General features: G+C 42.3%; 1 protein-coding gene across 1 annotated transcript in view; it reads left to right on the forward strand.

Moving 5' to 3' along the window:
- Gfpt1 (glutamine--fructose-6-phosphate transaminase 1) overlaps positions 1–23,734 on the forward strand; it is a 49,996-nt gene extending 26,262 nt beyond the window's left edge. The window contains exons 11-19 of the mRNA XM_034511602.1: positions 458–553; positions 5,249–5,346; positions 7,814–7,934; positions 8,479–8,636; positions 14,319–14,433; positions 17,124–17,251; positions 17,984–18,151; positions 18,811–18,972; positions 19,646–23,734. Coding sequence (XP_034367493.1) covers positions 458–553; positions 5,249–5,346; positions 7,814–7,934; positions 8,479–8,636; positions 14,319–14,433; positions 17,124–17,251; positions 17,984–18,151; positions 18,811–18,972; positions 19,646–19,690 — 1,091 coding nt within the window. The 3' untranslated portion in view covers positions 19,691–23,734. The remainder of the gene's footprint in view (positions 1–457; positions 554–5,248; positions 5,347–7,813; positions 7,935–8,478; positions 8,637–14,318; positions 14,434–17,123; positions 17,252–17,983; positions 18,152–18,810; positions 18,973–19,645) is intronic.
- Positions 23,735–24,669: the final 935 nt, after the last annotated feature.

Here is a 24,669-nt window from a genome sequence, read left to right on the forward strand (position 1 = left end):
TCTCCTTTCGGATTGTGCTGTAGTAGGAATTGTATCATAGAGCTACTGTCTTCAAGGTTCCGTGAGCCTACTACAGACCATTGAGGAAGTGAATATTGATCTTATTTATAAGTAAGGAAATGTCCTGGGTGACATAGTAAAGGGTAGCTTGATGATCTGAACTTAAATTTGACTCAAAAATTTATCCTATGCCCCTCTTTTTGTATAACTATGAATTTTAGCTATTAAGTAAATAAAAGTGACTTTCTTCCTTATTCGTCTTTCATGTAGAGTTAAAATACTCATCCAGGCTTTAGGAAGTCAATCTGAATGAGTATGCCTTCTTGCATGACCCTGTCTCAAATACCAAGATCAAGTTGAAAAGAAATAGTGTGTTTATATTGAAGAGATATATGTTGTGTACAGATTTCTTAGCTTATTTACTGTTGTTTTAATTATATAATTTTTATTTTTGTAGGCAACTTTAGTTCATTTATGCAGAAGGAAATTTTTGAGCAGCCAGAATCTGTTGTGAACACAATGAGAGGAAGAGTCAATTTTGATGACTACACTGGTAATGACATTTTGTATTTTGTCATTTAAGTCTCCTGGGGGAGTACCATTAGCAACCTGAAAATGCATTGTTTTTCTTATAGGTCTGTGGAACAGCTGAGATTGCCAGGTATCACAGTGTGATTACACTGTGGGTTGAGTCAGAGCTCAGATTTGGAGACAGGAAGTGTGGGCTGATGGTGACCAGGTGCTGGGACGGTAGTGGAGAGTCACGGACTCCTGGGTAGTTTCCATTGGGTATGCTGGAAGGTTCTAGAGTTGGATGGTAGGGCTGGGGACCCACAGTGTGAATGTGCATAGTCCCACTAGAGGGTGACTGTCACATACTGGGTTTCTGCTGTGGCTGCCAGGACAGTTCTTTGCATGTCTTGGGCACTATGGATTCTGAAAAGAACCTCTGTGCTTGTTCAGGTTTCATGTATGGGTCAGGCTAGGTTTCTTTCTAAAATTTTCTTTGAGATTTATTTGTTTTATATATATGAGAGCTTTGCCTGCCTGCTTGTATATATGTACCACATTGGTACCTGGTGCTCTTGGAGGTTGGAAGAGGATGTCAGATCCTCTGGAACTGGATATAGTCGGGAGCCATCATGTGTGTCTGGAAACAGAACCCAAGTTCTCTGCAATAACAGCAAGTGCTCTTAACCGTTGAGCCATCGTTCCAGCCCCTAGGTTTCTTTCATAAGTAGCAAAACATGAACTTCCGCAGAGGTCTTGTTTGCACCTTATTCCATGTTGAAAGCAGAAGTCAAAGAGCAGCTCTGGTCTCTAGAGCACATGCCACAGCAGCTTGCAGACATCTCATGACTGGACTCTTGTCTCCAACTCATGTCATAGGAGTAGACTTTAGCAAAGTGTGGATGTAGTCTTGCCCTCAATAATTTAATCATGTGAATTAACAATTTAAATAAAATGTGATCCTAGAACTAGAAAGTGTTTAAAGTTTAGTATTGAATTTAGGAAATGTGGAGAATGAGTTTATTTGTGGAAAGGGATGTTGGGATGAGGGGAAGCCTCACGAAGTTGGAAGGTGTAGGTTTGGAAGATGTAACTAAGTGGAGGTCAGATGGGAGCACTTGGACATTGGTGGGAAAACCATGAGGAGGCTGCTTATGGAGTACTCTGTAGTTTAGGGTATGTCCCAGATCTATGATTTGAAGAGTTGTAAAAGAAAGTCAGTTTAGGAAAGTTGGGGAGAGGCCTGTCCTCCAGCCATTGCTTCTTTTCTGTTTTATAGCCATACATTTGGTTTTGAATGACTGAGTTTATTAAGTATATGGCAAGCCAAAGTAACAATCAATAGAAGATGATGGGTAAACAGACAGACAGCACAAACTATCAAAATATCTAGCAGAAACTAACTGGGCAGGCCTCTGTAACACACTCAGTTGGAGTTTAGTCAGGGTAAAAGGGTCTCTTAAGTGAGTGAGGAGTCTGAGTATCTAGAGAGGACATTGTCTGATTGAGTAGAACAGAGACAGACCTGGGATGTTGAGGTGGTCCTGGATTTTCAGCTTTCTCTTCCCACTGTAGACATTTTTTTTATTATGGGGAAAGCAGTAGTAACATCTGTTAGAAAATCTTTCCTTGGAGCTGTTCTCAAGGGCTCAATGGTTTTATTATTTTTTTTAAACTCTTAGGTTGTTTTACTGTTTTCTTCTCTTGCCTGTCACAGTGTCAGAGGGCTAACCTGTCTTCAGATTGTAGAGAACAGACATTCTTGGGCTTGAAATGGTGGGGATGGGAAAACCCCACTTCCAGAGGCAGTTTCTCTGGATTCAAACAGCACACAATATTTTACCAATATAACACACATTACCTGAACCACAGCACACAGCAAGGCCTGTGGAAACACTGTGCTCTTACACTGTGTTTTGATTAAGAACAGGCATAGGAGTGAACCTGGAAATGGCCACAGGGGACCTGAAAACCATGAAGAGTGTAGTTTATATTCTCAGCCATTTGGGAAATCAGCAGCACGTTTTGTTATTGCTTTGTTTGGTTTCTACTTTGCTAGTGTCTGGGGACTGAGACTTGTATACATGAACAAGTGTGTTTGTGTGAATGTGGAGGTCAGAGGTCAATGTTGTATGTCTTTCTCAGTACCTTTCACCTTATATTATGAACCTGGAGCTCACTGATTGGCTTGACTTGAGTCATTGAGCTCCACCTTCCTAATGTTGGGACTTGCCTGTCTCCATCTTTGTAATGCTGGGATCACAGGCACCTGTCATTATGCCCACCTTTTTATGTAAGTGTTAGAGATCCAAAATTAGGTCTTCACACTTGCTGAGAGAATATTGCTGTCACCATCTTCAGAGAGATGATCCAAAGGATTTCAGTAGATAGGCAGAGAGGAGAGATGTCCCAGCAGTCCAAGTGATGCCAACATTGGAACTGGAACAGTTAAGTCAGTGGCCATTGCAAAGACTGAGAGAAGAGAGGGCTTGCATACAAACAGGACTGCAGGGTTCTGTGCACATCAGTACCACATTAGAAGACCTCATTTGGTCCCTCCAATGCGTCACTGTTGCATTAAGGAATGAGAGAGAATGGGAACTTCCTCTTAGAGTAGTTTGACCAGAAACATTCAAGTTTGAGTTCTGCTTCTCCCTGTGTCTTCCATTGTGGCTACTGGCCTCTTGGCAGCATGTCTGTTCTGTATAACTGATCTGTCTGTCCCTGTTGGTTCTCTGTGTGTCTGATCTCTCTGTTGTGTTATCCCTAACAAAGGGCTTTGCTCTATATTTCTTGAACAAAACAGAAAACATGGAATGGGAAAGAAATGAGGAATTCTTTATACAAATCTTTGAGTTTTACAAGGGAAGAAGTTACTTTCCTGACTCAGAACAGCAGTTGGTTGCAAACAGAGCTATGCGCACGTGGTGCTTCCAACATGTATGTGTTGTTTTAAGGTTGCTTTCAGCCTGCTTGCTGCTCTCAGCAGTGATTGCCCCAGCACACATGTATGATTCTTCTAGGTCAGGGGCAGGGGAAAGTACATCATCTAAGAGTGAGGTGTGCACTGAGCTTAAGTTGTAAAGCTGAGCATGGGAAATCCAACACGTAGTAAAGTCAGTTACCTTGTTCTCTTACAGGCAGGTTGATTTAAACAGGCTGGGTATATAGTAGAATAGCAGGGTGGATGCACCGTCCTACACGATCTGCACACTGTGAATGTGGCTGCAGGCTCTGGCGATAGTTTAGTTTCTTTGAAGACAAGAAGTGTTCTTAGAAAAATATATCACCATAGTTTGGAGTTTGTAGAAATAAGCATAATGTAATTTTCTAGGTAGGTTTATTGAAACATAATTAGACATAATGAAAATGATTATTTTGTATGTTTGATTGTACCTACCTATGTTCATGTGTTTAGGTGTGTGTGTGTGTGGTGTGTGTGTGTGTGTGTGTGTGTGTGTTTATATATACAAGCGAGCTTGCTGGTGCTGATGTGGAAGCCAGAGGTCATCCTTGGGTCTCAGGCTTATTCCACCCTGTTTTGTTTGTTTTTTAAGATAGGGTCTTTCACTGAGACTTGGCGTTTGTGGATTAGGCTAGCATGGCTGGTGGTGAGCCCCAGGGATCCTTTTGCTCTTCCCAGAGCTAAGATTATAAGCACACCCCATCATCCTCAGCTTTTTAAAATGGGTTCTGGGGATCAAACTCATGCTTGTGTAACAAACACGTTATGAATTAGCCTATTTCCCAGCCTTACTTTATCATGTATTTTCTTGCGTTGATTGGTGTGTGTGTGTGTGTGCACATATGTCACGGTATGTAGGTAGAGGTCAGAGCACAGATTGTGGGAGTTGATTCTCTCCTCTGTCATGTGGATCCTGGGTAGAAGTCAGGCCATCAGGCTCGACAGCCATTACTTTCTGAGTCATCTCACCTACCCAAATTCATCATTTTAAAAACACAATTATTTTTTTAAAAAGACGTACTTATTTTTACTTTGTAAGTATGGGTGTTTTGCCTGCATGTAGGTATGTGCACCACGTGCATGCCTGTGCCCGACAAAGGTGTTAGATCCCCTAGAAGCGGAGTTACAGATGCTTGTGAGGTACTGTGTGGGGGCTGGGAACTGAACTTGTTTGTATCCTGGGCAAGAGCATTAAGTCCTCTAGACCCGAGCCATCTCTCCAGCCCCAAATGCATCATTCTAAATGCAACATTCTGTTTTCATTTTTTTTTTTTTTTGAGATAGGATCTTGCTGTATTGTCCAGGCTAATTAATCTTGAGTTACTAGTGTCACTGAGACTATTGTCTCAGCTTCCTGATAAGATTCTGGGTTTGACAGACCTTTGTAACAGCCATAATCATATCCTCCACAGAGTCACAACATAGACCATTTCAGTCATTCTGGAAATTTCCTTGTGCCCTCTTGTCATCCTCTCTCCAGATCTAGCTTTCAGTGCCAACTGACCTACTGCTCCTGTCTCGTAGTTTTCCTTTAAGGTAGTTTTTAATGTGCAGAGAGGAATGGAAAGTGACTAAAAGTCGGGCCGTGCCTGACTGTGTGCCCTGATGGGTGGGTGAGGTGAGTACAGATGGGGGAGGGGCCAGTTCCAAACAGGAATATGAGTTACTTAAACACTAGTATTTTCTATGTTAACAGTGGATACTGATGAAAAGTGATTCCCTGTTTTATGTAGGTCTTTTCTAGGTAATTATATATACACATTTTTATTTCAGTGAATTTGGGAGGTTTGAAAGATCACATTAAGGAGATCCAGCGGTGTCGGCGGCTGATTCTCATTGCTTGTGGCACGAGTTACCACGCTGGTATGGCAGTAAGTGACTCCTTGACATTTCAGTTGTGCTGTGTTACAGTCAGGACACCTGCCTATCAAAGCTTTAAAAGTCTGTGAAAGCCACTTACATTAGTTGTCAGTAAGAACCTGGGACATGTTACCTGTAGTTGTTTTATAAGGAAATGGATTAAACACTGGCGTGTATAGGTCTCTTACTTTAAGATGGGTTTCCAAAGTTGATGATGATAATTTTTTTTTTTTTTTTTTTTTTTTTTTTTGGTTTTTCGAGACAGGGTTTCTCTGTGTAGCTCTGGCTGTCCTGGAACTCACTCTGTAGACCAGGCTGGCCTTGAACTCAGAAATCTGCCTGCCTTTGCCTCCCAAGTGCTGGGATTAAAGGCGTGCGCCACGGCCGCCTGGCAATTTTTTATCCTTTACTCTGGGAGCCTTTTTTATAAATAAATAGATAAATAAATAAATGGTTTCTCTGTGTAACCCTGTCCGGGAGCATTTTTAAATGAATGAATGAATGAATGAATGAATGAATGGTTTCTCTGTGTAACCCTGGCTGTCCTGAATGACCTGGAACTAACCTTGTAGATCAGCTGTCCTGGAACTCACATAGATCCCCTTGCCTCTGCCTCCTGAGTGCAGGGGTTAAAGGCAAGGGCCACCACACCAATCATTTATTGAATGTGTGAAATTGTCTGGTTAGCAGCCTTTGCATGTCAGCAAGCTGTACTTTTCCAGAGAGCCTCTCCCCAGACCCTTCTTAGTCTGAGAAGGTGGCATTTTATAAGCATGAAGAGAGAGTAAGTTAAAGATACTAGTGAGAACGTAAGGAAGATGTGGATGAGGTCAGCTCCGTGCGTCCATTTGTGACTGAGTCTTCTGCTCAGGACAAAGCATTTGGCTGCTGCTGCATTCAGTGCTGATCCTCAATTGAGTACAAAATATTGCTATGTTAGAATTCTCCGCACTGTCTGTCTTGTCTAAGGGTGAGATTTTGTAAGGGATATGTGTGCCAAAATTAATGAAAGCACGTACGTAAGAACTCTCCTGCGGTAGCACATGGAATAGTGCTGTTTATTCTGTTCATCCTAGATCGAGTGTTTCACTTTATGATATAGTCAAATGTGACAGACACATGTGCCTTCTCTCAGTGTATCTGTACCCTGACGAGTAACAACTGCCTATGCTCAAGTTGTTCTCAAATTAGGATGCTTTCCAAATTTTAATTACCTTCGGGGTTTTCAGTGTCATGTAATGGAATTTGCAGCATTAATGAAAAAACCTATTTTTTTAGGTTAGGATGAAAATATTGAACTATGTGTATTTGTAAAGAATTGCTCTGACAACTCAGGTTGAGCATTTTGAGCAACACATTTGCTCCATCAACACTAAGGTTTGAGGTAGTTGTGAATTACATTATTTTTAAATATCTGGTAGGTTGGGTTGCTTGAAGATAAATGCCAATGTAATGTAATGTATTTGTAATCTAGGGGGATTTTTTTTTTTTTTATTTACATTGGTTTGAAGGAAGACATCTAGCTTGCTAGTGTCAGTAACTGACTTATAAATAATTATAAATACACCAACAGAAAAGTAATTAAAAGTTGGAACACCTAATTTTCAAACATTCGTGTTGCTGTAATATTGCTTAAAAACTGCCAAACTAGAATCCTTGTGGGACCAGACATAAACGAACAGTTCTGTTTGTTTGTGGGCGGGCAGAAGTGTAAGAGCTGTGGGATAAAGTCAGCTTTCCTCTTTCACACTGTGATCCATTGCTCCAAAGTTGACAGTAGTGAGCTGCCCTAAACACATCTTCTAAAATGTATTCACATTTTTGAAATAGTATTATTTATAAATATAGTACATTTTTAAAGTATTTAAATTTCACTGAATATGTACATTATTAAAATTTGAACTTTAATTTTATATGTTTAGAATTAGAGAATTAGTGCTACACACGTCGACTCAGAACAGTGCTTTTTCTGCTCAAATGTTTCATATTCGTGGATATATTTGCTTATCAGAATGTTTCATGGAGCTTGGATTCATGGCTCACACCTGTAATCCCAGCACTCCGGAGGCTGGGACAGGAACATACTGCAGATCTGAGGCCAGATTGGATTAGCTGAGTTCAGATTAGTGTAGTGTTGAACAGAACAGAGCGTAGCATTGGTAGTTGTTCTCAAAGGCTTGTACTGAAGAGTTAGCGGTGCTATCTCTTGAATGGTGGGATGGTGAATACTTTTAATTTTTTTCTTTCTTTAATTTGTGTTACTTAATGGTTTCCAATTTATGCCTTGTTTTTCTTGTGGCAGTGCCTAGGGTTGGGACCCAGGCCCTGCGCATGCTAGGCAAGCGCTCACCACTGAGCTACACCTCTAGTCTGTATGTTATTTTCTGTAATTGAAAAAGTGGAGACTATACTTTAAGACCAAAGAATGTCAATGCGAAAGGATGTCTTAAGGCAGATTGTGTTCTTTTTCCTCTGCAGACCCGTCAGGTCCTGGAGGAGCTGACGGAGTTGCCGGTGATGGTGGAGCTCGCCAGTGACTTCTTGGACAGAAACACTCCAGTCTTTCGGGACGATGTTTGCTTCTTCATTAGTCAGTCAGGTGCGTTCATTTTAGACTTGAAGGGGAAAAGTCATTTAAGTCAAGTTTCCTAATAATTCTACTGTATCTTTTAAGAACTGATACTTAAACCGGCATTTAAGATGACCTTGTAAATACAGGTTGTTTTCAGTTGCACCTATACATTCTTTATGACTTAGTAAAGATGAACACCTTTTTTACATATAGCTTGAAGAGTTTAATTTTCAGAAACAAAAATTGATCCTAGAAATCTTACACCTTGTAAATGTATGATTTTTGTTATTGTTTGAGACAGGGTCTCACTGTGTAGCCTTGGCTGGCCTGAACTCACTAGGTAGACCAGGCTGGCCTCCAACTCAATGAACTGCCAGCTTCTTTGACCCAAGTCCTAGGATTTAAGGCCTGTGCCACATGCTCGGCCATATCTTGTAAGTTTAATAAGAGCGTGCCTTGTGCTTTATTTAAAACAAGTGATAATATTAGAAACATGTCAGTTGGTTGGTCTTCGTGTAAGAAGCTGCATCCTCTGAAACTGTTCTTTGTTACTGTTGTTCATTTTACACAGGCGAGACAGCTGACACCCTGATGGGTCTTCGTTACTGTAAGGAGAGAGGAGCCTTAACTGTGGGGATCACAAATACAGTCGGCAGTTCTATATCAAGGGAGACAGATTGTGGGGTTCATATTAATGCTGGTCCTGAGATTGGTGTGGCCAGTACAAAGGTAAATTTTTGGTTTCTTCCGTGGAAATTACTTAACCATACTGTTGGTAAGAGACTCTGATCTGTGGATAGTTAATGTACTCTCTTCCCTTAGGGAGGAGAGCAGGAGGAACCTAGGTTTGTTAGCCATCTACTTAGCTCCAGGTTCATGGAGTGACTGTGTCTTAAGGAATAAGGCAGAGACTGATAGAACAGGCCTCATGGCCTGCTCTCCTGTGCTCATGTGTAGATACATGCGTGTGCACTCCTAGCTCATGTGTGGGTGCATGTGTGTGCACTCCCAGCTCGTGTGGGTGCATGTGTGTGCACTCCTAGTGCCTACCTCTCCCTTCCCCACACAGTCAAATAAATAAAACTCATTTCTTTATGTTTTAAAAGTAGATTTTACATGACAGTATCTATTTCTGTTTAGACAATGCATCTGTAGAAGCTTAAAACTGCTTTTTTAAAGGTGTGTAAAGCTGCTTTGCTCTTTGAAGTTGAGATATGAATAAATGTAAGAAATATCCATCTCTCAAGCTGTATTGATATAAAAGGTTAATCTCCTCAGATATGTTACTTTATATGATTTTGAAAATTTAACTTATCTGTTTTTTTGCTTTAGCTTAATATTTTTTGTTGAACTCTAATATGTTAGTGGTTTAGGCTTTAATGTTTAAAAAACTATTATGGAAAACTTTTTGTGGGAACATGTGTGATTCTTACGTTAAAAACTCTTGAGTTTTTTGTTTTTGTTTTAATTGAGAGCCTTGATATTACTATGATTTACACATAGCTGAAATGTGGATTTTCTCCATATGGTATTCAGACATCATAAGATGCGTGTGTTCAGGACCCCATCGTTGGTGAGTGCATAACTGGCTGTTTGCAGCAGTGTTGAGACAGCTCTGGTGCAGTGTGGGAACAGCTCCTGTGAGCCACTGCACTTCACCATGGTGCGGCCATAGGGGCGAGGAGTTGCAAGGGAAATAAATCTTTTGTTTATGAGAGCTCTGATTTCCTCCCTCGTTTTACTATGAAGGTTCACATGTATGTAGTGGTTACAGTGACTTAACACCCACTGTCCACCGTCTGGATTCCACCCTTTCTTTTCTACAGCTCTGCACTGTCACATGGTACCTTAGGGTTGTGCAGCTGTCGGCACACACGGTGCTAGGAGACTTTGCTCACAGAACAGCATTTGCTCCTCTGCCCTTTCCAGCCCTGGCCCACCTCAGCTCTCTACCCGCATGCTCACCCGCATGCTCACGACTGCTTTTCTTTGCTAAAAGACTGTTGTTTTCCAGAGTTTTCTCGTGAATGGGAGTTTTATCATACATGTGTTTTGTAACTGGCTTTCATTTAGCATGAAGCCTTTGAAGCTTGTTCATTTTGTTATTAGTATCAGTAGTTCTTTCTTTGAAAGCAAATCCTTTTACTTTTTTAAAAAATTGAAACAAGATTTATAGGAGTTGCAAAGCTACATCAGTCAGCTTCACATCATGATGACGAAATACCTGAGACAGCTAACTGAAGGAATGAGGTTTCTGTTAGTTCATAGCTCTGGAGGGTCAGGTCTAAGTTACACATCCTCATGGTTTTGTGCCTCTGGCTAGACTGTTGCATCATGGTGAGGGGGATGAGCCAAGCAAAGGTGACCTGAGGGTCAACGATCCCACAAGATCATTCACAGACATTTTTCAAGGTAACCCTCACTAGACTAGCTCCTACCAAAAGGAGGAGGCCCTATGACCTTTCAGGGGTGCCTCTAACACATGGACTGGTACCTGCTCCTAGCCCCAGTGCAGAGAAGTCTCTTGTATGCTTTTCTTAGCTCCCCAGTGCTTACATCTTATAAGGAAGCAAGCATCTTTTTATAGAGCGTGATTTCTTCTTAAAGTGACTCAGGCTTAGTAAGTGAGTATTGGCAAGTGTCACACAGGTAAAGATACCCACTACCAACACCAGCCAAGCCTGATAGTCTGAACCTGTGGAGGGAAGGAGAGAACTGACTGCCTGTAAGTTGTCTTTTGACTTCCACACAAGTAGAGGTTATTGTACTCCAAACACCCTCTAAATAAATAAATGTAAAAATATTTTAACAAGTATGGCAATATAATACAGCTTCATTTTTCTTAGATTTCAAAGTAATGTTATTTTCATCTGTCTAGGTATTCTTGGCTTAGAGTTTTATAAGATAGGCTTTGGTATATTTATTACAGATCACTTCTGAATGGTGAATGTGAATTTCTATGTTCTAAGTAATCCCTTCACTGGCTCAGTAATGCGCCTGCATACAAGTTTCCAACTCGGCCTGCAACAGTGATTGGCTTAGAGGCTGTCATTGACTTTCACGTAGCATTAGATCGTAGATAATTTGGTGTTTCCTTAGGAAATGTGCAGAATTTGCAGTTTTTGTTATTGCAGATGTTTAAATTTTTACCACACTGCTAACTTAGTTTGTGTTCCCTGCCCCAATGTGTTTTAACTAATTTTGTCTTGGTTGAATAAAAAGAAAATCAAGTTGAAAAGTTGAGTTAACATTTTCTGAGTAAATGTTTTTACATTAGACTGTAAGTGTTGTAAGTGTAGCTTATGATCACAGTGAGTTTGTGACGTACTGACGACATGGAGTATGGTGGCTGTATACACACTCAGTGGGAGTGTGGGAAGCTAGACTGAGCTTGTTACCGGGTCAGATTGGATTTGGAACAGCTTTTATCTGAGGAGACCAAGATAAAGGCCTCCTTTGACCTGTTTATTGAAGGGCACACTCATAGTGACAAGAGGTAGTTCGGCAAAAGACCCTAGAACACAGGGTTTTTAAGCATGGAGGCTCCATGCTTACTTTAGCATGTGAGCATTCCAGTCCGCTGCGGGGATGCAATGGGGACAAGTGGCTGTGGAGGCCAGGGCTCCAGCAGAAGTGTCGGGGTCCCAGGTAATGGTTGGGCTGAGAAGGTGCCTCCTCAGCATGGCAGGAGCGTAGACGCCAAGGAAATGATTCAGGGAATAGTGCTGACTGAGTGTGAAACCACACTACACCCTGGATAACAACCATGTGCACAGCACAGTATGCCTAACAGTTTAGTAATGAAAAGTAAGTACAAGCTTTTGTGTGTTAACACCTAACACAAGGAAGCTTTCTTTGAAATAATACTGTTAACCAGGCACAGCACCGCACCCCACCTTCATCCTAGCACTGAGGAGGCAGAGGCAGAGGCTTCCAGATCTTGGGATTTATGGCCAACCTGGTCTACAGAGAAGGGGGTGGAGTAGGAGGGAAAGGGAGAGGGAATGGGGAGAAAGAGGGAGAGAGTTGCAGGACATCCAGAGCCACATGGAGAAATCCTTTCTTTAAAAAAAAAAAAAAAACCCCAAGAAAGAAAGGGAGGAAGGAAGGAGGGAAGGGGAAAGGAAAGTAGGAAGAAAGAAAAAGAAAAACAGATGAAGAATAAAATTGTCAGAAGAGAATACGTAATAGCTAACACACATAAAAAGAAATCTTAATTTCTTTGAACTGAAGCTTTGAATGGTAGTCTGTTTGGCTGCATGCACCTGTAGTCCCAGCAGCTAGGATTATAGTTGGGAATTACTTGAGCTCTCGAGTTTGAGATCAGCTTAGCCACATAGGGAGATTCTGTCTTAAAGGGGCTGGGGCTGCAAGACGATGACTCAGTAGAAGACTCCTTCATGGTGAAAGGAAAGAACTGAGTCCCACAAATTGTCCTCTGACTTTTACATGCCAATCAGGACAAGCCTGTGTGTCTCTAGCTCCAAATAAATGTTTAAAAAAAATGTTAAAATGGTAGTCGTCTAAAAAGATAACCCTTGCCTTTTTGACAAAATGTGGCAGAGCAGGAACATGTTGTCTTCACACACAGCTGAAGGTGGCTTACAGTGTGTGCAAGCTGGGAGGTGCACACTGTCTCCATAGTCACACCTTTCAGTGCGCGTTTCTGCCAGTGCTCCTGAGCACAGTGTTCGGGCTGTGTATCAGACATTGTACTGGGTGCTTTCCGTATCTGAGCTAATTCTCAAGATAGTCTTGGGTTCTTGAGCCCTTAACTTAAAGGGCATCTGAGGCTATCGGGAGGAAACCGGCTCAAGGTCTTTGACACCACTAAACAAAGAAGATGCTTAGATGTGAAGTGTAAAAGAGCATTATAAAATTCTGACACTTAACGCTTATTTTTAACTGAATGGTTTTTGAGACAGGATCTCATGTATCTCAGGCTACCCTTGAACTTGTTCTGTAGTTAAAGAGAGTCTTGGGTTCCTAATCCTTCTGGCCCTGCCTCCTAAGTCTTAGGACTATAAGTGTGTACAACCATGTGTGCAAACATACTCAGCTTAATAATTAATTTTCTCTTCTTTCTTTTATTGAAAATAGATTTCTTTTCATACTTAATATAAAGAAAGGAAAACTGGGGCCAGCAAGACAGCTAAGTACGTAAGGGAACCTGCTGCCAGGCCTGACAACCCATAGTTTGATCCTTTGGGCCCCCATAGTAGAAGGAGAGAGCTGACTCCAGAGGCTGTCCTCTGTCCTCTATGTATGCTCTCTGGCATGCACACACCCATAATCAACACACACATACAAATAAGTAAATGGAAATCATGAATTACAAATACATCATCATAAGTTTGCAGTTTCTTAATTTTTATTTGCTTACATACATTTAGACTTTTATTGAGTTTTTAGTTAGTTTTTTTGTTAAAAAAGTAAGACTGGGGACCTGTGCTTGTCAGGACAGAGCTTGGCACTCAAGCATGAGGATCTGAGGTAAGTTCCCAGTCTCAGCTAAGCATCTCAGCACAGGGGAAATGGAACAGCTGGGTCCCTGGATGTTCCTGTAGAGAATAATAGCGAGCCCTAGGCCCCAGGAGAGACCATGTCTCAACAAGAAGAACAGTGGGCAGCTTCTGGTGAACACCTAAGGCTAACCTCCAGCTTCCACATGCACACGTAGGTAAATCTTCCCCCAAGGTACCCTCTTCCCATAAACTCAAACACAAGGTGAGAATGAGCCAGGTGTGGTAGCTCACACCCCTACTTTCTGCTCTTGGGAGGCTGAGGCAGGAGGATTACTCTGAATTCAGCCTAGGTGACACAGAGTATGACCCTGCCTTAAAAGAAAGCAGTGAAAATGAGGAACAGCCAGTAGGCAAAGGGTAAAAAGTGTATGTGGGAGGGGCCACAGTTCATAGCCTGGGAAGGCACAGTCAGATTAACTGAACCTTCCTCAGTCTTTTTCCTTCTTTCTCAGGACTGAGAGGGGTCTCACTAGTGTTTTGTGAGAGGCTGTGTGGGCCCGAAACACAAACTTAAGTGCTTAAAAATAGAGATAGGTTCCCAAGTATTGAGCCAGGCCAGCATCACCAGAGTTGCTTTTAAAAGATGAATAGTGAGGGGCTGGAGAGATAACTCAGCGGTTAAGAGACTGGCTACATAAAGAGGATGCAGGTTCAAATCCCATCACTCACATGACAGTTCACAATTGTCTGTAATTCCAGTTCTAGTGGATCTGGCACCTCACACAGACATACATGGAGGCAGAACACCAACATACATAAAATTTTAAAAAAAGATGAGCAGTGTCTATTGTGAAGGAATTAGGATTTAATTCTTATCTTTTGTTAAAGTTTCCAAGTTCTTAAAATTCACCTGGAGCCAATTCTTCTGTTTTCTGTGGTGCTGCAGGCTTACACCAGCCAGTTTGTGTCTCTTGTGATGTTTGCCCTCATGATGTGTGACGACAGGATTTCCATGCAGGAGAGACGCAAAGAGATCCTTCTCGGGCTGAAGCGGCTGCCAGGTATGCATAGGAAATAATAGGGTGATCGTGCTTTCTCTCTCTCTCTCTCTCTCTCTCTCTCTCTCTCTCTCTCTCTCTCTCTCTCTCTCTCTCGTGAGACAGGGTCTCACATAACCTAGGCTGGCCTCAGACTTAACTATATAACTGAGGATGACATTGAACTTCTGATCTTCTTGCTTCTACCTCCTGGGTGCTGAGATGACTAGCGTGTCATCGTGCCTGTGCATGTCAGCATGCACCAGTGTATGTGGTGCTGGGGATTAAGCCCAGGGCTTTGTACGGGGAAGCAATGGCAAAGACTGTTTCTTTACCCTGCTAATTGCTTTCTTTGCTGTGCAGAAGGTTTTTAACTAGCAATAATCACACCCTGCGTGAACCTCATTGGCTGCCATACTCCACTGTGCAGAGCTGCAGAAACTTAATTATATGAAGTCCTGCTTGTCAGTTCTTGTGGTCAGTTCCTGTACTAGTGGGAGTCCTTTTTAGGAAGTCTGTGTCTTTGCCTTATTTTCACAACATGTTTTTCTCCAGTAATTTCAGAGTTTCATATCCAAGACAATGTCTGGTTTATTTCCCATTGGTTTTCTTCAGGGAGAGAAATAATGGATCTAATTTTACGTATGTGTCCATCTTCAGTTCTCCCAGTATGTTTCTTGAAGAGGTAGTTTTTCTTTAAAGGTGATTTTTTCTTTAGTGTATTTTCTTGACGTTTTTGTAAGAAATGGTGGCTGCAACCATGTGATCTATTCCTGGGTCCTCTGTTCTGTGAGTCCACATGTTGGGCTATGTTTGTGGCATGTGTTGGGTCACTACCTCTGAGTGCTGTAACAGATACGTCTGCATTACTCTTCCTGCTTAAGATGGCTTTGGAGACTTGGAATCTTTTGTGCTTTTTATGTTTTGTTAGAGCGATGCTTCTCAGCCTTTCTAACTGTGACCCTTTAATATTAATTAGTTCCTTGTGTGGCAGTGACCCCATTGTAAAATTATTTTTGTTGCTGCATCATAACTGTAATTTTGCTACTGTTAAGAATCATAGTGTAAATTATTAGTGTTTTTCAGTGGTTCTAGGTGACTCCTGTGAAAAGGTCATTTGACATACCCAAGGGTATAGCTCACAGGTTGAGAACCACTCTGTGAGCATGTCAACGTTTCTGAATTCCATAGCAACAAACAGAAAGCTGGCTAAGGCCTGTTGACTCCAGAGTTATTTATAGCTGATGAGCTGATGGGCTCCCGGGTACCTAGGCAGTCTACCTTTTCCATACACGTCACTGCCTGGGCTGAGCTGCCTGCTGCCTGCACTCTTTGTCTTGTCAGAGTCTAGCCCCGACCCTCACCTCCACCCCACCCTCAGCACTTCGACTATGATTGTTCTCTATACTCAGGCCCAGAGTAGTTTATTTTTTACATTTAATTATTTTATGTGTAGAGGTGTTTTGCCTGCATGTACATGTAGGTACCTGTAGAGGTGAGAAGAGGACATCAGATTCCCTGGAACTGGAGTTATAGATAGTTGAGAGCTGCTATGTGCGTGCTGGGAATTGAACCTGGGTCCTCTGAAGGGGCTTCCAGTGCTCTTAGCTGATAGGCTATTTCTGCAGCCCTGGTTAGTTCTGTTTTAAGAAGTAGGTTTCTAAGATGGTATCTGGCCACTGCCCCCTGAGACTAGAGAATGACAGACTGGAACCCCATTGCTAGCTGTCTGCTGGAGGAATCACTGTCTGCAGACCAGTGCCTGGTTGGAGGCTTTGAGGGCTGTAGTTTGTCCTATGGGTAGGACTGTCTCACCTCCTCTCCAGGGATGTCTTTGTGATAAAACTTCTGCTTCCCTTCTCCCAGCCATGGGGCTGGAGTTGTGCCCTGTTTGGTTACTTTTTTGCCTGGTGGCTGTTCTGATCTTTTGGGTTTGTGAAGATCTCTTTGTCTGTTTTTGTTTTGTGTTTGGTTTGGTTTGGTTTGGTTGTTAATTTTTGAGACTGGCTGTCTTGTAGCCCAGGGTGACTTTTAACTGGGTATGTAGGGGAGGATGACTTTGAACTCTTGATCTTCCTGCCTCTACCTTCGGAGTACCTAGACCACAGGTGTTCCCCACTATACTTAATTTTATGCAGTTATGAGGACTGACCCCCTGCCCTGTGCATACTAGATGAGCACTCTACCAATGGAGGACATCTCTGGCTCCTTGAGACTCCCTCTTTCCTTCCTTCCCTCCCTCCCTCCCTCCCTCCCTCCCTCCCTCCCTCCCTCCCTCCCTCCCTCCTTCCCTTCCCCCCCCCGCCCTCTCTCTCTCTCTCTCTCCCTCCCTTTCCTCCTTTTCTCTCTCCCTTCCCTCCATCTCTTCCTTCTTTCCTTCCTTCCTTTCTTTCTTTGTAAATCTGACTCCTCCCTGACTGTGTCACAGGAGCTGTCTTCTGGCCCCCAGTCTTACCTGAAAAGTCCAAATGAAGGCTTTTTATCTAATTTTCTGGATGTTTGATTTGTAAGGGAGTGGCAGGGGTGAAATTCTCATCTTGAAGCTGTAGTTTATAGTTGCAGAGTTAATAAGATCTTTCTGATTTTGCCTCCATGTGTTAGGATTTCATACCTATGCCACAGAAGAAAAGAACACTGCCTGTTTTGTTGTTTGTTACTTTATCTGTGCATTACACGGCTTATTTTTCAAGATGCTCTGATCTCTGTCCTGACAGACTTGATTAAGGAAGTGCTGAGCATGGATGATGAAATCCAGAAGCTGGCGACGGAGCTTTACCACCAGAAGTCGGTCCTGATAATGGGACGGGGTTATCACTATGCTACATGCCTTGAAGGAGCCCTGGTGTGTTGTCTTACTTCAATTGATTTCATTCTAATGGCCTAGGGAGGGACAAGGGACATTTACTGTCACATATTCTATAATGCTAGGGATTTAACCCAGAGAGCCAGGGAATCACTGTATCACTGAGCCTTGCCATTCAAGTGAGTGAGTGAGTGAGTGAATCCATTTGAATCCTGGTCATTGAACTCCTGGAGTCAGGCTTGGTGGTGTGCATTAGTGGTGTGCATCTTACCTGCTGAAGCATCTTACTAACTCCCCATGTATTTGTAGACTATATGAATTGAAATTGATAGAATGTTTAAAATGCCTCTGTATGTGTTTATTGTGGTTTATTTACCTAAGAACGTGTCACAGGACTTAACTCAAAAGTGAAAGCCCAGAAAAATGTTTCCATGATAACTTGGGTTTAGCAGTTTAAGATGGGTTTATATGAACACCAGACCAAGGTTCATTAGATAAGAAATTGAAATGAAATATAAGGCAAGTAGATAAATGTTTGCCGAGCAGTGTGGCTTTGCCTTTGATAGTCTGAAGCCTTAAGAATACTCTTCTAGTGCTTCAGCCTAGATCAGTAGGCCTTTAGTAACTCTCGGGAGACCTAACCATCTCAGATGCTTTGTGTAATGTTTTCTTAAAAGTGGACTTTTGAAAAGTGAGAAAAAAAAAAGAAAAGAAAAGAAAAGAAAAGAAAGTGAACTAAAGACTTATCTGGTTTTTTTTTTCTCATACTAGAAAATCAAGGAAATTACTTATATGCACTCTGAAGGCATCCTTGCTGGTGAGCTAAAGCATGGCCCTCTGGCCTTGGTGGACAAGTTGATGCCTGTCATCATGATCATCATGCGAGACCATACTTACGCCAAGTGCCAGAATGCTCTTCAGCAAGTAGTTGCACGGCAGGTAGGTCAGTGAGCGCCTGGAGAGCTCTGAGTGGGTTACAGGCACAGGTGGGTGTTGTGCTGGCAGTGATGGAGCAGGCCCGGCGAAGGATTACGGACACCCTTACTTGTCTAGTCCTTTGCTTTGCTCTTTATGCATAAGGAGCCAGATGTGGATTTTGATGATACCCGACCATCATTTTTCTCATTACCAGCTCTCATAATAGAAGAACTAAAACAAACGAGGGCCTACTCTCCAAATTCTTTCTTCTAACTGTTAATGTAATGATCTTTCTTTTTACCTTAACATTGTTAAGTACTTAACTTCAAAAGAAACCCTAATGTTTAGTTTACATTGATATCATGGATACTGTGGCTGATAGCCCCCTCCCTGCATCAGCTCGTTCATATTTTAATTTGAGAAGATATTTCTCCCTCAGCACAGTGTACTGGAAATAAAGTTGAACTTCAAAGGAAGCCGACCTGTATTCAAATACTAAACTTGGCATTTCTTTCTTGTGGAAATTTTTTGAAAAACCTACTGAGTATATGAAACTTGTTTCTGCTTCTGTCTAAATGAGCAGTCGGATCACGCCTGTATACCAGGCATCGTGGAACGTGCGCCCACTGCACCCAGCAGCTGTTTCCTGGTGACTGTGTTGGGTATTGTCTTCTTTCCAGGGGCGTCCAGTCGTGATCTGTGATAAAGAGGATACTGAGACCATTAAGAATACAAAAAGGACAATCAAGGTGCCCCACTCAGTGGACTGCTTGCAGGGCATTCTCAGTGTGATCCCCCTACAGCTGCTGGCTTTTCATCTGGCTGTGCTGAGAGGCTATGATGTGAGTGACTGTGTCCGAAGAACTCTGGGGTGGCTTTTAACTTGGGTACATCTTGGTACATTTCCTCCCAGCTTTTATCTGTCTGTCTGTCTGTCTGTCTGTCTGTCTGTCTGTCTACTGTATGTGTATATATGTGTGTCTCAGTTCATGGGTGGAGGTTGGGGACAACTTGTAGGAATTGGTTCTCTTCTTCCACTGTGTGTGTTCTAAGGGTTAAACTCAGGTTTGGTAGCAAGCAACTTTGCTTGCTCTGCGGTCTTACTAGCCCCTCCCAGCTTGAAAACTCTGTCCCATTTATGTCACCACCTGCTGTCTTTTCACAGCCAGTTTGTAGTTTACATCAGTTTCTTTTTACCCATAGGACTGTTCACTCCACACTGACATGGAGCAGGGCTGCTTTCTTAATGGGCAGTGATGGCATTTTGGGTGGGACAAGCCATTGTTTGGATTTCTACCACAGTGAGGGCTGCAGGACTCAGCATTCTTAATCCTCTCGGTGTCATGGGAACCAAAATACCTGGTAGTTTTTCCAGGGTTCCCTGTGAGGGCCGCCTTCCTAGGGGACCAAGGTAGCTCTCCTGTGTATGTTAGCACCTTTGCTTGATTTTTTTTTCAGTTATTTTCTGATAAATTGCATGATTGTATTTGTTAATATAATTCTCTTTTTCTGCAGGTTGATTTCCCACGGAATCTTGCCAAATCTGTAACAGTAGAGTAAAGACACCTGAAACTTAAGACAAGTTAAGCAACACAAGATACCTTTTGTATTTAAATTTTTGATTTAAAATATTGCCTCCTGAAAGCCTTTTTAGAAAATCTTATTTATGTATCAGTTATAATTATCCCACTCAACTAATGATTTTTATGTAATTGCCTCATTTTCAATAATACATGGGGGAGTTTGATTCATAGAATTTAAATCTAAACCTAAAATCAGAGAGATCTTAGCTGTAGTTTGTTTAAAGAACTGAATACTGGATTTCTGGGTCCTCTACTTCAATCAAGGAGGCTTGTTGAGTGTTTGAGGTGCTTGGTGTTTGCTTTAGCTTAACTTGACTCGGTCAGACTGAGGAGAGCCCAGTGCAGTTAGTGGGAATTCTCAGAGTCAGTGTGTGCCAGCGCCTGGACAGCCACCGAAGGCTTTGCTACACTGTTTATAAATAGACGAGACTGCAGTTTATTTTGAAGCTTGTTTCTGTTTTGTTTTTAAACTGTACACAAAAAAACCTTGGTGAGATTTAAATCTTAGTTTAGTTAAATTAGTTTGAACATGTCTGTCATCTCTGTAGACAGTGCATTTGGGTCCTCCACACCTGCATAGAAGACCTTTCGGAGTTTCGCAAACTTGTACTGTCAGACATGACATGTATGACGTGTGGCTGGACATCTGAGCTAGGACACGGGGATCTGCTCCTTATTTCCTCATCTCCTGAGAGTAGTTTGCATTTTCTTGCAGCTGTAGAGCTTAACTGAAAAACAAATACTGTTGAATGACATACTTCGTAGTTGCCTTTGACGTCATGCCCAGGGTTGCTAACAAGCACCTCAGATTGGTATCGGCATGCTCAGTTTTCTCTCCGGCTGTGTCCCGAGAAGAGTTTCCTGCAGTTACATTTAACTCCTTCCCTGCCTTGCTGCAGGAAAGGTGCCATTTGGAAGTTCATTTTAATTGCTTGGGAGATTTGCACACTACGCTGCTCATTTGACCCACAGTGTATGTGGTGGCCTCAGCTTAGAACGGCACGTGCTTGGCACTGTGGAGTGACGTCACTTTCAGGGTTGCTTTCTCGGTGTTTTCCTTCGTACTGTCTGGACTCCTGTTCAGGAATGAATGCAGTATAAATAAGTGATACTTCAGCTGATAGTGTCAGAAATGCAAGTCAGCAATTTGGATAAAATATTTAAAATAGAACATTAGTTTGACAAAATGTGCAGAGTAATTTCTTCACAGAGCTATTTGGGTCAGATCGTGTGGGCAGTGGGAAGGTACGTTTGTGTTTAGGTTAGGTTTGTCTTTGTCAAAAGCTTTCACCTGTACACTGTGAGAGCGCAGTACTTAGTGGAGTTGGCAGCTCACGATTTGCGTTTGAACTTGATGGTGAGCAGTTAATGCTTGTGAAGGTGGGTTGAAGAAGGAGTTGATGTCATTTTAGGCATTTTAGAAGGTTTCACTCACACTGATAGAGACTGGAAACCTGACAGGGCCACGGTTCATACTGCATGTCGCTGCTTTGGTCATGTTTCTCTGTTGTATTTAAGACTTCATGTTAGTGTAGCGTGTGTGTGATGTTATTCTTCTGTCTGCTGCAGCACAGCTGCTCATGCTGGGCGTGGCTTTGGTCTGGTTGGTTGTATTTCCTGTGTAGCTCTGGCGCACAGGATGATGCTGGCATGTTGAGACACCGAATTGGAAGACGATCAGCTCAGTTACTAACCCAGAATCCTGTTGGAACAGGTTTGAATTATGCAGTTCAGTCTTGCTAACCGTCCTCCGTGTAGCGGAATGTCACAACTTTTTTGTCTTCTGTCTATGACGTTGAGCCGCCCATTCAGCAGTTCCCTTCCATACACACTCCAAGCTAGAATAAATAGGAACCAAATAGTCAGAAGACCAAATGAGGGCCAGAGTAGCACTGTCTAAACAAACATTCTTTTCCATCTCCCATTTTGCTTTCTACCTAAATTCTTTTATTAATTCTTAAGACCCAGATATTTTAGCAAGGCAAAGCACTAGGTGAGTAGATCCCACTAATTAGGTATAATGCAGGACATAGAAATCTAATTTTTCAAAACAAAAATACCCCATAAAAGGGAGGCTTTCTATTAAAAATTTCCCCCACCTCCGTTTAGTTTTTCAAGACAGGGTTTCTCTGTGCAGTCCTGGCTGTCCTGGAATTCACTCTGTAGATCAGGCTGGCCTTGAACTCAGAAATCCGAATGCCTTTGCCTCCAGAGTGCTGGCATCAAAGGCATGCACCACCATCACCTGGCTAAAGTTCGTTCTTTTTCTTTTTCCTTTTCTTTTTCTTTCCTTTCCTTTCTTAAAAATTATTTTATTTGTTTACATTTCAAATGTTCCTCTTCCTGGTTTCCCCTCCACAAACCTCCCACCCCATCCCCTTCCTTTTGCCTCTAAGAGGGTGCTTCCCCACCCCCACCTCACCCCTCTAGCATCTCCTTTCTCTAGGGCAGCAAGCCTCCACAGGACCAAGCACATCTTATAGTGTGTTTAAAGTTTAAGTTCACATACATCCTTACCTGGGAGTACTTGCTAGGCAGGGAGGACTGTGAGGCACCTAACACATGGCCCAGTTGATGGTTATTACTTTGAAATCAGCTTTATAAGAGAAAATCAATTTATGCCATAAAAGTAGAAAGGTTAGAAGGTGAACTGCTCACTCTTAGCCTGTGACTGGCTCAGCAGCTGTGTGTGAGCAGGCTGTCCGGCTGGGCAGCAGAGCTACATCCTCAGAGCAGTTCTGACTGTCCCTGGTGGACCTGGTCCTTGTGAGGCACAGGTGGGAGGGTGGAAAGGCAGAGCTGGACTGAGGTATTAAATGCTGGCGGTGGGTTTGTTTAACCTGCTCATAAGCAGTCGCCCGGCCTGTCCATGAAACATGGGTCTACGGTACTATAAAGAACAGCAGTTAATAATAGGATGAGCAGTTGTGTGTCCTGCTCCTTAGAGGGACATCACAGGGTACTGTGCAGAGGGCTGTTAGTTCAGAACACTAACGTCAGCTTTTCTATAGCAGTTGTTTCTGAGGTAACAGGGTCATGTCTCTTTCAGTCCAGGCCTCTTGCCTCAGTGGTTCTGAGGATGGGAGGAAAGGAGCCTGGACGTGGTCCCTTGTAGAGGGAGACTAGTAGACTTTCACAACACACCGCCAGTCTGTGGTTACTCCTTTATCTTTTTTGATAATTAGGATATTCTAGAGCAATAAAAGAGACAAAGGTTACCTGTTTATTATATACTTTAACTGGTATAATTTCTCTAAAAAAAATAAAGCACAATGTCATTGGAAAATGTTTGTTAAAAAAATTCATAACTCAAAATTTGGGAAGGCCTAAGACATGGAAGGGAAAGGTAAAGATGTTTGGTTATGACATCCACATGTTTAGAGAGTTTGTGTACAGTAATAGGCAGGGTTTTAAGCTTGGAGACAGACTTCACATGGCTTTCCTTTAGTTTCACATTCAAAAGTTTGAGCATAAGTTGGTCTTTCTCACTGTATTTAAAGATTGTTAATAAGTATTTCAGTATCTTCATAGCTTGAGTTTAAACATGTCCTCAGATCTGGGATGGTGACAGAGTTTAAACCTCTCCCCAGATCTGGGATGGTGACAGATGATAAAACTGACAGCATTGGCTTGAATAGTGATGTCCATAGTTTTAAGCAAGACTGCTGAGTTTTGTTGTGTTAACTGTAAGTCTGTACTTGATAGTGATGTTGTAAAGGCTGATGATGACTTAGGAAATGTCACCTTACCCTGTTTCTGAGCTCCTTTCCAGAGGGGAAGAAATGGTCTAGCTAACTTTTGAATGTTCTCTGGTTGAATGTGTTTTTCCATTAATAAAGTTTTGATATTTGTTTAAATTATACTTCTGTGGGACTAGGGGTTAGAATAATCATTGCTCTGTTTTGATTTTGTATTCTTTTAAATGAATGTTTAGTTTTCTGAGCCAGATGGTTATTTCATCCTTGTGTCCTGTTCAATCCAGTGACTATACCGGAACTGTGAATAAATTACCCAAAACCTTGCTGTGTGTTTCTTTTTCCTGTTTTGGTTGGGCTTGGGATGGCACCCTGGACCTATATTAGGCTACAATCCTAGTAGTTCATTTTGAAGGATTTACTAGCATTTGAAACACACATGCATACAGCATTGTAAAGTTGGTGCTGTCTTAAGAATTCAGTCAATGCTTTGCTTTCATTGTTAGTAAACATTACTGGCATCTTAGTTTTATTGCTTTAAAAACAAAATGATTGTAACATATCCAGAGCCAGTATCCTGGTAGTTTTATGAAGAATCATTAGATAAAACTCTGATGTCACGTGAACTACACTTTCTCATAGCACTTTAATTTTAAACATGATTTGTTAGCAGGTTTTTTGGAACACAGGGTAACCAGAAAGCTGAAAGTGCATTGATAGCTGGGAGAATGGGGGTGAGAGTATGGTCAGAGCTGGCCTGGCCCTTGGCCTGTCGTAGATAGGCTGCCCTTTAGAGAGCTGGAAGTAGCAGCTCACACCGATGCGTCCACACTGGCTGGCAGGAGGCTGCAGCTTGGATGCTCTCCCTCAGCTTTTCCTCCTGTTCTCTATGCTACAAGGATCATGCAGCCCCTTACCTCCCCACTATGGTTTGGATAGAAAACTCAATTTAAATTTGCCTCAGTTGCCTGTTGGTTTTACTGAGTGTTTGCTAGAGCCAGAAAGTCCTAAAAATTAAAGAATCTCCTTTCCCTGGGGTGGCACCAAAAGCAGGATGGTTCTTTTGCCTGATGACAGAATGCAGCGGAGGCTGCTCCCTCACTGGGCTGAAGGGAAATTAGTCTCTGTCTCCCGCCACCCAAGCCCCCAGTTACTAACATATCTGCTAAAGTGTGAGTTGCCTGCTCAGATCCTGCTTCCAGGAAGTGAGCATGTAAGGTATGAGGTTGCCATTCGTGGCCGTGAGCACAACCAATTAGTC

Source organism: Arvicanthis niloticus, chromosome 9 (genome assembly GCF_011762505.2).
Source record: "Arvicanthis niloticus isolate mArvNil1 chromosome 9, mArvNil1.pat.X, whole genome shotgun sequence".
Taxonomy (NCBI): domain Eukaryota; kingdom Metazoa; phylum Chordata; class Mammalia; order Rodentia; family Muridae; genus Arvicanthis; species Arvicanthis niloticus.